This window comes from Limulus polyphemus, unplaced genomic scaffold (genome assembly GCF_000517525.1).
Source record: "Limulus polyphemus unplaced genomic scaffold, Limulus_polyphemus-2.1.2 Scaffold5224, whole genome shotgun sequence".
Classification (NCBI taxonomy): Eukaryota; Metazoa; Arthropoda; class Merostomata; order Xiphosura; family Limulidae; genus Limulus; species Limulus polyphemus.
In genome coordinates, this window is record NW_013670834.1 from 20123 (window position 1) to 36787 (window position 16665).

At 33.8% G+C, this 16665-nt stretch overlaps 1 protein-coding gene across 1 annotated transcript in view; it reads left to right on the forward strand.

Moving 5' to 3' along the window:
- Nucleotides 1-16665, forward strand: part of LOC106472294 (multiple C2 and transmembrane domain-containing protein 1-like) — a gene marked incomplete at its 5' end in the record, with an annotated part of 58043 nt that overhangs the window by 18215 nt on the left and 23163 nt on the right. Inside the window, 5 exon segments of the mRNA XM_022400891.1 lie at nt 5776-5814; nt 5816-5959; nt 9612-9742; nt 10136-10322; nt 13537-13598. Coding sequence (XP_022256599.1) covers nt 5776-5814; nt 5816-5959; nt 9612-9742; nt 10136-10322; nt 13537-13598 — 563 coding nt within the window.

A 16665-nucleotide genomic window follows, 5' to 3' on the forward strand; every position in this document is an offset into this window, starting at 1 on the left:
TAACAGATAATTCCTGTGGCAATAGCCCCAAAAGTGTTGGGGATATTCCATCTATCAGACAAGATCCAGACAACGATAACGGAAAATCAGTTAAGGGTTAGGAGTTGAGTGCTTGAACCCACAGTCTTTCACTGTCTGCAGCCAGTCGTGGGAAGGCAACTAAATTATTTAAATACGATCTTAAAGTACAAATAAACCACCCTATATTCCTATAATGTAAAACTTCCAACCTCCACCCTTTTATGATATGTAAAAAAAAGGCAAAATATTCTCATAGTAGAAATAGAGTTAATAGACCATCCTATATTTCTACAAGACTCCCATCCTCCACCCCTTTTATTTAGTAATTATAAATGATGTTAAACGGAACTAAAACCCTTACCTTAATAATTCGTAATTCCCCATCATTCTACCTTTCTCTTCAAAAATTGTTCTAGTGTAAACCGAGTGAGAAGAGACAAGTCCATCTACCTGAAGTTGGGCTTTCCGCCCTGGTATGATGAACAAAATACCTAAATATTTTAAAGTTAGTTACTTATAGGCCAAGGATGACCTTGAGTAACTAACGACCTTTATGTTTTTCGCAAGATAATTTCCGTAATCGAGAGTTTAGTTTTTAATAAGCCTCCCAGTGCTGGGCAGAGGACAGATACCCCCCCCCCCTTGTGCAGCTTTGTGTTTTACTACAAACAGACAAACTTTTAATATTATTTCACGTTTATTGTGAAATAATATTTTTTTTTGTATATGCCAATCCTTATAATCATTATTTTTCAATTTATTTATAAGTAATTAAACATTATTCATAAAATAATTATTATTGTTATACATTGTTATTTCTACTTTAAGGTTGTAGCAAAATAATTTAACTGCCTTCCCACAACTGGCTGCAGACAGTGAAAGGCATTAGGAGTTCAGACATTGGGTTCCTAACCCTTAACTGATCTTCCGTAGTTCCTGGCTAGTTTAAAATCGGCATCTGGATCTTATCTGGTAGATGGAATATCCCCAACGCGTTTGGCTGCTATGACCACAGACATTATCTGTTATGAGTTTTAATGATGACAACAAGGACCAGTAATGGAAAAACTCATTTTAATTTTTGAGTCTCATTGATATGTTTTTGATTTATTGTAATTTCATCATTATTGTTTTACAGTGCTGATTCAAAAATCGCCTGTTTACAAATAAAACATTTGTAATTTGACATTTTTCTACTTTTGTCAATATTTTCGTGAAAGTCTGACGTACAATACTGTATAAAATTTCACGATAACCCACATATATTGGTATGTTGTAAGTGGAATAGCTACTCATTTCGCTCTTCTATAAGTTATATAGAATATTACTTGAGTCCGGTATATTCAGGTAAGAAAACTGGCATGGCCTTGTGGTTAGGGCGTTCGATTTGCAACCTGTGGGTCGTGGGCTTAAATTCCGTTACCGAACATGCTCGCCCTTTCAGCTGTAGGGATGTTATAGTATGATGGTCAATCCCACAGTAGGTGATGGGTGGTGTTGACTAGCCGCCTTCCCCCTAGTTTATCGTTTATAAATTGGAGACGGCTAGCGCAGACAGTCTTCGAGAAGCTTTCCGCGAAATTCAACAAAGAAACAAATATTGAAGTCATTTTTTGTTCATTTTCGTGCAAACATTCACGTTTACCGGTTGTTGTCCAAAGGTCATATGTACGTGATAATGTTTTTACTTGGGTAAAGGTAACATACCGCAACTGTTAGAAGCATGTGTATGAGTTGGGAAGTTTTCCTCAGTATATGTCATTTGGAATAGTCGGTGACCGGTGGCGGCTCGTCAGAGGAGAAACTGGAAGCCATGCCTTCTCAAAGATTTTTAATATTAATAGGTATGTTTTGAACAGTTAAAAGTGAGTTTCGTTAAATGTTGAGCGGTGACTTTCAGGTAGGCCATGTCTGGCACGACGACATTACCAACGTTTTTGTAGCTGTGAAAGACAGATGGCTCAAATTGACACACAAATAAATCGAGACGTCTAAATTAATTACCCGTTTTTTTTACTGTTATGTATTTTTGGTGGTGGTGTTAAAATGTTAACAGCGAGTCGTCACTTTCGATGATGTACATATATTTGGATTATGGGATACCCTAATTGAATCCTTTGTCTGAATTGAAAGTACAGTATATCATAACTATTTCTGTACTTGTCTTGTGCAGACGTTGTACGAAAGCCTCTTTTCATAATGGAAAATGAGAAGCCGGTCAGTGTGATTAAAGATATTGTTTCCTTTGTTGTCATTGTTTGAATTAATTTCTACAGTACAACTTGTCTGCTAATTCAGAAGAAAAATTAATAGCAACAATGCTACATATCCATCAAAACCTGTATGAATATCGATTTACTGTGGTGAGTAAAAGAAGTAAATGTGCCTGGTTCGTTTGTTGTTTTTTCTATTTGTTCTCGTCTAGGGTTACTGATGCAGGAAGGAATTCTCTGAAATCTGTATAACACAGTGACAAATGGTTAATCGAATGATAGATTGGGTTTCATATTTACTTTTGGTATACTTAAATACTTCAGATACAGTTTTGTTAAAGGCTGGACGATTACTTAGTACTCTGTGTTGTTAAGCCTATGTTTGAAAAGGAAGAAGGTTTGGTTGGAAGTTGTATCTGATAAGTATGCTTGTAGTGTTCTGGTTTATTTGCTACGATACCCATATACATGTACTGTCTAACCGACATTTTATCACCCTAATCGCGACAATTTATCATCGTTGAAGTAAGAATTCAACCTCATATTTGGATGATAAAGCTTTCAAAAGCTGTGCCGTGAGGTTTTTAAATTGTTACCGTCACAACTTCTCTTCAACATTTTTAATTTCATCCAGTTAGTTTTTTTTTTTAATCAGTAAATATAAATACATTTTTTCATTTTCTATTAAGTTTAAACCTTTTCAAGTAGTCCTACCATTCCGTACAACCGGCTTAAATTTGAATCTATACTTATATAAATAAATTGCATGTGTTTACCTGAGCCTTACCTTTTTAGTTCCAACTACCATAAACTATTACAGTTGATGTTCTACTATGTCCTCAAAATTCTGTTTATTTCGGTGATTAGGTTACTGTGTGTTTATTTTATTCCGCGGCATAGAACACCACACAGGCAACTAACGTTTACAATAATGAACGAGTGGATAAAATATGCGATGGCAAGCGTTAGTTTTATCACAGTTTTAGTGGTTGTATAGATAACATAGTATATATATATATTTCTCAACTACCATTCTACCCCCCCCCCCCCCTTCCCCTCCAGTGGTAAATCTAAAGGCTTATATAACGCTGGAAACTTGGTACAGAACAGATAGCCCATTCTGTAGCTTTGTGCTTAACTTCACACAAAAAAGGGAAAAGAAAGTTGAACGAAAATGCTGGAGCTGTTTTTTAACTGCAGTGGAGCGTGTGAAGTATTAAAAATTAAAAACTGTGCTAGCAGTGTCCAAGCTAACGAGTTGTCACTTTTATATTTTTCTTAGTTTAGAAGTGATAAGCGGATCGAAGGGTCCAGGGTTCGATACGGGAGGCCGCTGAACATGCTCTGCAGTTTTAGTTGTCGGTGGATTACGAAAATGACAAACAATCTTGTTATTCGGATTAAAGACCTAAATAGAACCCTAATAGCAGTGGGTGCTGTTGACTGGCTGCCTTTTCACTGGTCAGTAGTTCTAAATTAGGGACAGGTGTGTTTCAACCCAAAGGTGTTTCTGAACTAATCTCTGAACTCAAGAGCGTGTAAAGCGCCATTCAGTTTGAAATTTTAAATTTATAATATTTCAATGTAATGGGGCGAAAAGTTATCAAAGATATAAACAACAGAAATATATATATATATTATTTTAGGTCTTAGAAAGTGTTGTCAAACTAAGGCATTATGGGAAATATTACAAACTATTACAGATAGCGCCAGATGCTAAAGTATGGGAAATATTGAAAAAGTTTTTAAATTGTCTAACAGCTTAAGTGGGATTGCGGCTATGACCTTAAAGGTATGTATCGTAACAAAAATATTAATTCGTTTAGTAATCTATTGTAGAAAACAGATGTTTTAAAATACTTTGATATTTGGCATACCTTTGTAATAAATAAAGCGTCATGTGTAGTAGTTTTAACGCAAAGCTACACAATGAGCTTACTGCACTATTTCAGTTTCACTACTGGGGATGAAACCTCGAACGTTAACATTATTACTTCGTAGGCTTACATCTGGCCCAGCGGAACAGTGACAAAGATATTCAGGTATTCTACATATGCCCCTAATAATTTGATACGACTAATATTTTGTATGTTTTCCATATTATTTCATGGTATTTAGTTTCATAGTCATCACATACTAGCACTAGTCAGTACTACGATTTTTCAAGTTGTAATAGGCTGTATCATGTATGCCTAGAATAATTATTGATTAGTTTCACATCTAAGAATCTAAACCGGATATTATATCATTCAAGTTTTTCTCTTTTAAAAATGTATACGTTTTTTTGTTATTGTAGCTGTTATCAAGCACAAAGCAACTCAAAGTGTTATCTGTACTTTGACCGCTGTTAGTATGGAAACTGATTTTTAGTGTTATAAACCTTCACACTTACCACTGAGCCACCAGAGAGCAGTAATGTATACATATTATGTTCATGCATTAGCCATTTTTCAGTTTTAGTTGGTTTGACCAGAGTTAAATAATTAAACACGCTGTTCAGTTGAAAATAATAAAAGTTAAATAGTTAACATTATTGGTTTAGGTAGTGTCAAATATAAATTTTAGAATTTGACCCTTCTATGTATCTGTCTGTATGGCATAGAAAAGAAAAAGTTGAATTCACTAGATTTCACTATCAGACTGTGTAATAAGTGCAACATACCTGAAAGCAAACTGAACAAATAGCCTGGTGGTTAGAGCACTCAGGACTCGCAGTCTGTGAGTTGTGGGTTTGAATCCCATCACTGAACATGCTCACCTTTTCAGCCTTAGAGCATTATAATGTGACAGTCAATCCCAAGAATTGGTGGCAGTGTGAGGTGTTGACAAGCTACCTTTCCTCTAGTTTATCACTTTGAAATTGGAAATGGCTAGCACATTTGGCCTTCTAATAGCTTTTCACAAAATTCAACAAACAATATGAGAAATATTTCCATTACCATTACATAAAAGACACCAATTGAAATTGTAGTTACTAACAGCACGTACACATGCATCATATAGACAAAAAAGGTTTGAGCAGGACAGTGAAAGGCAGAAAACTCGGGTCCTGAAAAGTACTAAATTTCTAAAGAAGGTGCTCTTCACAAATTATCAGTTTACAAAGGTTATGAAGTAGAATCTTAAATTATTTATAAATATTTATAATTTGCTTTAATTCTATAGATGCGTTGTGCGTAAGTTATATTTTGTTAGTTTGAAAAATGGAAAGTAACCGGAGTCATTTCTAAATCAGAATTATACAGTCATGTTTGTTTGGTTTCAGATCCTTGCTACTTTTCTCATTGTCTTACATTATTCGATATGTGAAATTCCAAAAATGAAAAGGTGGACCAAGCTCTTTCAGATTGTTTAATATGATAGGATATGCAGACTCAATTCATGGAAATGAAATAAGTGTTGTTGTTGAAAAAATAGCTTGCTAAGAAAAGAGACTTATAGTTAATTATCATATTAAAAAAAAAAGTTTCGATTTCCATAGTGTTTGTAAAGGATGTGATATGACTGCTGTTTAACCCAAGCAAACTTTTATTTGATGCAGTATTTCAACAAGAACATAAAGCTGGCTGGAGATATATCTGTAAAAAAAGCAGAAGACTCAACTGTGGGACTGTGTAGTAACAATTGTCCTAGTGGAAGGAAAAAACTTTCTCCCAATGGACGAGAATGGCTTTAGTGACCCCTATGTGAAATTTAGACTTGGGAATGAAAAGTACAGGAGCAAGGTAGAAATATTTATCTATGTATCCAGAAAATGTATTATTGTGATTTAATTATTGGGTTTCATCAGTGCTCGAATTCCATTAAAAGAAGTACCAGATCATGCTATATCATTTTACAAGTGGTTAAAAATTAACTAAAAATACCTCTACCAGAAGTTTTTCAATTAATGAAAACTAGAAAGTAAATTGCCCAAATTAAAAATTTAAACAATAAGTTAACAAAATATAAACTAAAAAAATATTTAAAAACTTGTGACAATGAAAAACTATAGTTTCTGTTCAGAAGACATTTTATCCACTGTTACTTTCACAAGACTGATCAGCTGATTAAACTGTGCTGTACGTGTGTGCTACAAGTGCATGAATTATGATAACCCAATACACCTTGGATGTAACAGAACAAAAAAGAAGTGTATACAGTATGGATTTGTCACTAGCTTCTCTAAACAACAGTGTATATTAGTTCATTTTAAGTTCAAAAGAGTAAGATTGTTATTTATTTGCTACTTTAACAACTAGTGTTTATCAAGCCTAAAGGGCCATATACATTGAATAAAATCTATGGGAGATGTTGCATACATACATACATACATACACACAGAGTAAATATCTGTTTTATACTCGGGCAGCATGAGTTTGCTGTTGCAACATCCCAGAATGAGGTAATGCTGTGGTGACAATCTTCTTTGATACATTTTATGTGTGTGTGTGGTCAAATTAAAACATAGTTTGCTTTATAAAGATTATTTATTGTCTAAAAGGTTTTAAAAAGTGTTGAAGTGACATTCCAGTGTGTACTACGATTTGAGCTGTGGGTTTCATACAAACATATACATCTTACATAGAGATCCAGAGGTTATATGCAAGATTTGAAAACACTATGAAACCTCATGGGAATTTTCTGTTGACCAGTGTGCTATAGTCAACAACTTGATAAGTGCACATTAAAGCTTAGTAAATTATTATACCTCCGTTTTATTTTTGGAATATTAAATCTGGTTCAGATCATGTGTAAAATTAAACCTGAGATGATACTTTTTTTTTGGCCTGGTTATTTGAGAGATCCATCTGCTGTTTTGCAGAAGAGTTGCATTATGACTTGTTTTCTGATTTATCAGCTGCAGAGAAAACTTGTATTATGGATGCAGTTTTGACAGTCTCAGACAAATTTTCTCTAACCTTTGAGGAGTTAAATTAATTTATTTCACCTCAAGTAGCCAAGACTCGTGTGTAGAAGTCCTGTCCCTTTTTCATTCTATTACAGTGCTGATCATGTGTATGTACTTCAAGTTAACCTTTTTTTACATTTTCCAACCATTAAGATGATCACTTGTGTTTATTTTTCAACTTTCCCGTTTTTTGTTTTTTTTTACTTCAATGAATAAAGTATTTTATTCTGTTTTGACTTCAACAATGAGTCTTTTTCTCTATCTTTCCACCTGCAACAAATCACTGCAACATCCCACAGCTTAATGTTAATGTTTACTGTACTCTTGTATTGTTATCATTAAAGGTTGATAATTGTTAGAAAAATTTTAATGTATGAAAAGACAGTTGATTTGAGAGTATTACCTTATTATTATTTTATATAATATTGTAGTACCAGGCTGTACTACTTGTTTTCCACTCTTCGAGTTTAAAGTTAAGTTCCCTGTTTTTTCTCTCTATAATTTCCAAGGTTGGAACATAACATTGCTCAAGCAAATTTCTAATTTTGATCTTCAACAGAGGCTTATTAGGTCAAATGGAGATTATGCACTTCTTTGTCTGATTTTCTTGCTGGAATAAGGATCTTCTTTTTAATTAGCCTGCCAAATCATTCTTGTCAGCAAATATTGCAGTAGTTGTGGGTGGACTTGTCCATGATCTTCACTGCCATTGGCCAACTTATCTAACAGGCACCAGTCACTGTTTTCTTGTTTCAGAAACTCAAGGGTTTATTGCCATATTCACAACAGTGTTGGGGCCCGAGAGATCAGATTTTAAGGGTTTTTTTATGCAGAATTTTCACCAAGATTTTTAGAAATTTGACACAGATTTTACCAGGTTATCAAGAAATTTACACATGTATAAATTTCAAAGGGATATACATAGACTAATTGAGTTAGTTTCATTTGGACCTAAACATTGTTTTTGTATTGTTTCTGTAACTTTAACTTCTACTTCAGAACTCTTAAAGTTCACTTTTTGATTACTGGTAATTGGTGTATTTTTATGTAGTTTTACACTCTGGGGACTTCTCAACTTCAGATTAACTTACATTTTCATTTGTGTAGGCACTACTTGGCTTTTGCCCATAATGTAATTAAGTAGTTGTTAAATTCCCAAATGAGTGAGCTGTGTGTAAGTTGCTTCATAGGATAGTAGAGCATAGGTTTCAGGTTTATAGAAGCTAAAGTGAGGGTTTACTTTATTGTGTTACATTTTAACTTTGGGACATTCTCTTTTAGTAACTCTTTTATATGCTAGCCTAAGTTAAAGAGGGAGGAACATGCACTAGTAAGAGCATATTGTTTACTAAGTTCTTCATTGTTTTTTTTAATCACTTGCCTTGCATGGTAGTGAATTTGTTTTATTTTTCATTATCAACTGTAAAGAATCTCCATTGAATATTTGTTCCTTGTATAAATCTATGTTCTTTTAGTAACTCTTTTATATGCTAGACTAAGTTAAAGGGGGAAGAACATGCACTAGTAAGAGCATATTGTTTACTAAGTTCTTCATTGATTTTTTTTAATCACTTGCCTTGCATGGTAGTGAATTTGTTTTATTTTTCATTGTCAACTGTAAAGAATCTCCATTGAATATTTGTTCCTTGTATAAATCTATGTTCCGTCATTATTTGTGGCCCAACTGTAACACCCATCAGGCCCTGACTTCTCTACTTTGCCAAAAATCCTTGAAATACTACAGTATTTTCACATCTAGGTAGAAGAGTGTGTGTAAACCATCTCTCTGATGCTGGGTTAGGTTAAACATCATGTTGAGAGTGAAATTATTGCAGTCTTGCTATTGGTGGATGATTATTAACTTTTATCATGGTAGATTTAAATGAATGCAAAATGTCTTCATGACATGTGAATTATTGTTTTGTTAGTAGATATATGGTTTTTGAAGTTGGGTATTGTCAACAGTATTAGTACAGCTAGTTAGTCGTATTTAACTTATTGGATCTTAATACCATCTAGAATGGCTTTTTCTATGGGTCCTTCTTTTATTATTTGAGTTCCACTTGAAATATAATTATTAATCAGTTATTAAAATTTATTGATATAATTTCTTTCTGTTTTTTTAAACTGAAATGCTTGCACTATAATTGTCCTGAATGTGCACAAGTACGTTTTTAAAAACAAAAACCAAATTGTTTAAGAGACAAACAAAATGTTTTCTAATATGAACTTTTATCAAACATTCAAGATTAATTTCTTTATAAATTTGTTGGTGAATGAATTAAATGGGTTTGAGTTTTATTTTTAAAAATTGTATTTAACAAATTTATCTAAAATTTTGTTATAATTTGTCTTCCTTAATTGAAGTTTACTATATCTAATATTTTCTGTCACTTGTTTTATATGAAAATATGAATTTATATTATTCTTACTAAAGTGAGATTTTAAACAATTTAAAACACGTACTTTTTTTTTTTACACCACAGAATGCCATCAAAACTACAAATCCTAAGTGGCTGGAACAGTTTGATCTTCATATGTATTATGATCAATCCAAGATATTGGAAATTACTGTTTGGAATAGAGATTATCATAACAGGGATGATGTCATGGGCAGGTAAGGTAAATAATTTAGATAATATGAGGAAGACATTTGGATCTTTGTATAAAATAAATGTTTCAAGAATGTTGTATTATGCAAGAGAAATAACAGGTAGAATATAAAGAAAATATGAAAGTTAATAAAAGTATACAGTTGAAACTAAACAAATTTGTGAATTTTTGTTAAATGGGTAACGTGACGAATTCATAACAAAAAAAATATATTCACTCATCTCTTAGTTTGAATGTACCCAAAATAAATAGAGATGTATAGCTTAAATCTTTTTACCATTTTTTTTTTTCAAAACAAAGTAACAAAAAGTTGGTCTACCTTAAGAGCTATAACGAAAAATGTGTTGTGTCTGTGAACATTTTTCTGTTGATTTTACACTTTTCCTTTATTATGTAGATGTTTAATCGACTTAAATACCTTAGAAAAGGAGAAAACGCACAGTTTATGGAAGGATTTGGAGGACGGAGCAGGGTCAATTTATCTTTTGCTAACAATCAGTGGCACACAAGGAATAGAAACTATTTCTGACTTATGTACATACCAGAAGCAGGCAAATGAGAGGGAAAAATGTGTAGCAAGATATGTAAGTTTTTCTTGTTGTTCTGTTCTACTGAATTATTTATTATTATACAAATTTAGCCAGTTAGTCTTCACTGCTTTGCATGTATGTACAAAATTAAACTTGGGTAATTATGCTAAACTCTGACTTAAAAAAATTGTTAAAGATAATAACAGTTTTAAATGACGTATCTATAAATATCATATTTGCTTTGTTGAACTTAGATATAAGATTAGAAAATTGTCCATAACAATTAGTAACATGCATATTGTAATACTTTTTTTCCCAATGACAGACTTTGAATACGAACATAACTCTTACCACTGCTAGGAAAAACTCTTCATTTAAGAAACTGCCTCTTTAATTCCTTGGTGTATTATTCAGTTGCACCTTCATCTCAACTACAACCTCAATCTCTACTTTAAGTTCTACATGGTGCACCGTCATCTCAACTACAACCTCAATCTCTACATCAAGTTCTACATGGTGCACCTTCATCTCAACTACAACCCCAGTCTCTTTACTTTAAGTTTTACATGGTGCACCTTCATCTCAACTACAACCCCAGTCTCTTTACTTTAAGTTTTACATGGTGCACCGTCATCTCAACTACAACCTCAATCTCTACTTTAAGTTTTACATGGTGCACCGTCATCTCAACTACAACCTCAGTCTCTTTACATCAAGTTTTACATGGTGCACCGTCATCTCAACTACAACCTCAATCTCTACTTTAAGTTCTACATGATGCACCTTCATCTCAACTACAACCTCAATCTCTACTTTAAGTTCTACATGGTGCACCCTCATCTCAACTACAACCTCAATCTCTACATCAAGTTCTACATGGTGCACCTTCATCTCAACTACAACCCCAGTCTCTTTACTTCAAGTTCTACATGGTGCACCTTCATCTCAACTACAACCTCAGTCTCTTTACATCAAGTTTTACATGGTGCACCGTCATCTCAACTACAACCTCAATCTCTACTTTAAGTTCTACGTGGTATTCGGAAGTACATTTTCATGTCAATTATACTTTACAAAGTTTACATCACCAGAGAGTCAAATGGAAGAAGAAGCATGTTCAAAAAATACTTTGGTCATGGCACAAAAATATAACTTGATAACTAGTCTGATATTCATTAGGTAACGAGAAATATTTATAAAATGTAGGTTCTGTAAATGTTATGCAGAGAACACTTCTGGAAACAAATTATTCAGGAGACTGAACAGAAGTGACTAAGGAAATAGAAACCTACAGAACAATCATTATGGCATGTAATCTTTAATAATGAAATTCTTCTGGATATTTCTAAAAAATCCTGAAAACCTCCGGTTTTCTTCCGGATAAACACATTTTTTTAAATTATTTATCGGATTTTGGTGTTCCAAGATAAGCGTTTATGCAATCGCGCGGTTTGTTTACATTCGGCGAATGAGTTTGATTTTACAATAAATATACGTCTGATTTATTTTTAGCAATGTTTTAATAATGAATCTATTCAATTTCATAATAGTGTGAACTGTTTAGTCTCAGTTGAATCGTACACATTTCAAAAACACATATGCAGTACTGAGTGCAAGTTATAAAAGCATTACTTTATATAAGTTTTGACATCCAATAGTGAAAATTATGAATTCCAAAGAATGCACTCTTGAAAATTATCCATTAACTAGGGTAATCAGATTTGATATTTCTCACATGTATTTGATATTCATTTATGTAAGAAAAATGGGGTAACTTGTTTAAGTGAATTTTAAGTACTAAAATGCAGGATTTTGGGTGCCCCGCCCCCTACTTGGCTTTGATTATTTTCAGGATTTTTAGGAAAGGGACACTTTCATCTCTGGTATGTCTGGGTATTTTCTTCAACTCTCATCTTAGTAAAGCTCAGCCTTCACCTCTTAGCTATGGAATGTATTATGTGGTGTTTTCACTGGAAATCCAGGTCTAAATTTACTACCTGGTTCTTAAAAGAAAGTTATGCAAAGTTTACGTCAAAGTAATGTAAACAGATCTGCTGACAAACTATTATTTTTAAGAGAAAACTGTAAGCAAAAATTAGAAACAAGCAAAAAAAAAGTCACGGCACACAGAGTGAAGACGAAATTGGAAGCAACCATAGTCATAGAGACTCAGGTTAAATTCTAGTGATAGGCCAACAACATTAATTAGCCAGTCATTGATCTTTAACATTAACAGTTTAGAAAAAATCCTTGAATATCTTATAAATCAAGTTATTCAACTGTTCATTATACTCTCAAAATTTGCTTATACCATACTGACTTCTACCTCTTCCATTGTCAATAATGAATATAGGAGACAGGATCAATTAAGTAAATGGCAAAGTTTCAATAGTCCATTTTAAATTTTTCTTTGTTAAATGATGTTACATATTAGAATTTCAAATGATCCAAAGCTGAGTTAACTGATAATTTAAATTTAGTAATTAAATTGTGCTTTGGATTTAGTATTTAAATATATGCCGATATATAGTCAGTTTGTAATATTGGCCAACAAGGTTGATACATAGTTTTCTTTTTTAACACAAACACATTTTAATATATACACAACAATACAATTTACAGTAACAATTATTACAAATAGTTATTACAAACAATGATTTATAAACAAAAGTTTCACGAACTTACAAGCAATATAAAGTCTTCTTTCTAGTTTGGAATTTCCTTGATATCTTATCAAGGGTTCACAATGAAAGAGTTGATGGAGATATATTTCACGTAACAGGAAGCTAGCTAGCTTTGTCTCTCACTGATCACACGCCAAATTTTCCACCGTTGAAGTTAGGTAATTTTTTCATAAAAATACTAATTCTTATTCTTGCCTATGATCACTGTCATTCATATATTTATGCTTTTGATGCTTTTTGCACTCTGTTGCATTGCTCTTATTTACTCCTCTTCCTGGACTGGTCCTTTCTTCCTAAAACTTTAGCTGCTTGGGAGGGTGATTGTTCATTATCTTCTATCTCTCACCTTGTACTTATTCAGACCTGAATTGACTCCCATGTCCAGTTCGGGCTGTTCAATGTTACTTGGGTGAACTTCTCCCTTCTAGGGTCCTTGCCATTATCTGTTTCTACACTGAGACCATTCTTCATCTAGGGACCTCTCACCTGCTACCCTTACCAGATGGGTCTGTTAACTCTTCCAGTTGTTGTATTCTTCCCTAAATATTGATACTCACAGGATATTTCATATTTTGTTGTATCAGGTTTTCTGCCTGTCTCATTCTCACATTTCTCATTCATGCCAGCCTATGGAGAGGTCCTCCAGGTGAGCATATAGACAACTCTCCACATGTTCGTCACTCGTTATCTTTATCACCTGGCTGTATTGTCTCCCACAGGATTTTGTTTTCCCCCCAATCACCATTCTTCAACCAACTCACCATTTTTGATATGGATATGTTTTCTTTTTTCTCTCCATTTGTTTAACAAGATACTGCCATGTGGCTGGTGTTGCATCCCAGGATATGTTTAATTCCTAAAATCCACATCAGGTCAGAAGTAGTGGAGAGTGCTCAACCCATCCACCCTGGCTCTACCAGTGCCCATTGTCAAGGTGGACCATCATAGAGAAAGCCAGAACCAGGGAAGTGACTGCCCACTTTGGCTCATACTTGTTAGCTTTAAAAAATAGGGTTTCGTGGTCACCCATTGCACAGTCTCCAGTAAAAGGCCTTTATGGCAGGCATCCAAAGAGGATCCAGGCACTTCTTCGGGTCTCCCCAATGCAACTCCACCCTCTCTCTCTTCAAGTGGGACACAAGAGACCCTTACCCCTAGCTGTTGTGGTGGTGGACCTTGGAGAGTTCCTCACTGATTAAGCTCAGCACAATATGGAGAGAAATAAGGTGATGATGACATTGTCAGTGTAGTGCAGATCATCCCTTAAACAGCTGCCGTGCCCAGACCACACTACAATTACTAGTTTGCTGACCCTTGTGTGCAAATGCTCAGATGGTCATGTTCTTATTCCATCCATCCCTGAAACATTTGGGGTTTATATGCTTCTCTTCCCTTTACATTCCAGGGAAAAAGTATACCCTAATCAAGATGATATGCAGTCTCCCACAAATGTGCTGCTATGAAGCTCCTGCCATTTGGTGTCGCACTCCATGGGCTTTCCCTTTGGGTGTTTTCTGAAAGGAGCTCACCTAGATTTAAATTTGCACTGGCCCTTCCAGTGTTTCAGTCAGGAACTCTAGCTATTCTTTATGTAGAGATGAGGTGTTGTCTCAGAAGTTAACATTTTCTTAATCAGAAACTGTATTTCCGATAGATATCTCTGTACACATACCTACCCAATCTCCCCACTTCCAGTACACTTTTTCTTGCCCCATCTAAGTATGAAGTTATTATGAGTGCAAGTGCTTAAGGAGAGTTACTGTGCATGGAGGTTGTCAACCTCCTATTAATGGAGGGCTATTGTTACATGATGATGTCAATATGCACCAGTGCAGTTCACGTTAAACATTTGAGTCGAAGGTGGGAGTTAGCTCAAGGCTAGCGGCATGTGTAAAGGATATAGATATTCTGTATGAAGAAGTGAGTATCTATCATAAATACATTTTCATATTAGGAAAATGTTAAAAACTTGTTTGTTTGGTGAGCTCAACTTTCTCCTTTGTGTGTGTAATACACTTAAACAGTGAGAACACCTTTTGACTTCACAAGTTTGATATTTCTGTCATGTTTTATATATATTAGGGTGGTCCTTATTTTGCAACATTTTATTTTCTATACTCTCACCAAACTAATTTGATCCAATAAGTAAATTAAACGTTTGAACAAAATTTCAACAATATTTATCAAAATTTTGAGGTTGCTCAATTAGCTAGAAGTTTAAAATAAAAACTGCATATTTGCTTAATATGCCTTATGCTCATTGTCTGTTTACACACAACCTACAATGTAATATATAATACTTGTATGATTAAAAATTAGTCATATACACAGTAATATGACAGTATGACTGAGTATGTTGTGAATTGTTCTTTTATGTTATGGATCTAGTATTGTCTGATACATCATAATTTACGATTTAAACTGAAGGCTTGTTGCGGATATCTGCGAATTGCTAACATGGTAAGAATTATTTAAGGGAAAATATATTATGTATTTAAACTGTTAATCATTTTGTATTGTATCTTAATGCAATCTAGAATTTTCCAGAACATTCTTTAAAGATCTATAATATTCTTTGCTCTTCTCTAATTTTCTAGAATGTTCCATTTAGTTCCACAATATTCTTTATTGTTCTGTAGTGTTCCATAATATTCTGTAATATTGTAGAATAATCTTATTCTATAAAGTTCTGTGAACAATATATATCTTTATAAGGAATTGACACTTGAACAGATTATAAATTCAATAGAATTTGAGAAAACAAAAATGAGATATGAATTGTGAGTTATACTGTAGGATAAATAGAGCTTGTGTGTGTGTTTTTTATCATCACATGACTTTGAAAAAACAATCCATGAAAGTGCAGCAGCTGTCACCGGGAAGTTTCAGTATTTTGAAACAAAGCTAGAATTCCAATACGATCTGCACAGCATGCTATCAAATAGCTTGAAACACTTTTTGAAAACTGGGAAAGCTAAGGAAAAATTCCACTTGACAAACAGAGATGGAGAGAGCCAATGAAACAGCTTTTACTGAACAACTAGATGGTCTGTTTGATATTGCTTATAAAGATGCCCTTGTACTAGTCAAGATACCAGAAGACAGAGAATTTCTCCTTGCACAGAAAGAAAGAAAAGATGTGGGGGATGTATGGACTCAGTAGATAATGTATTAGGTTGTCAAGAAATTAATGTTGCTATTTTTTAGATGAAAAACCTGAACAGCTTATATATCAAAACAAAACATTTATTTAATGAAATAGTCTCCATCCTTATCTGATGCTTTTCCATCTTATAATCAGGTTGTTAATGCCCTGATTAAAGAAATCACTTGGCTTTGAAGCAAAAAACATGTTGATGTCCTCTTTAACACCTTCCATATTTGCATACATTTTCTCATTAAGATGGTGTTGAAGCGAAAGAAAAATATGATAATCTGATGGTGCCATATCTGGAGAATGTGGTGGGTGGGGGAGAATTTCCCAACCCAACTCCATAATTTTATGTTGTGTTAAACGTGCCACATGTGGACGTGCATTGTCATGGAGAAGAAGAACACCATTCTGATTGACAAGTGAAGGGCATTTCTGATGAAATGATTTCTTGATTTAAATGTTCCAGTTGATGTCTATAGATATTTGCATTGATAGTTCTGTGTGGCTTGAGGAATTCAAAATGAAGTACTCCTTTGATGTCCCACCAAATGCAAAGCAT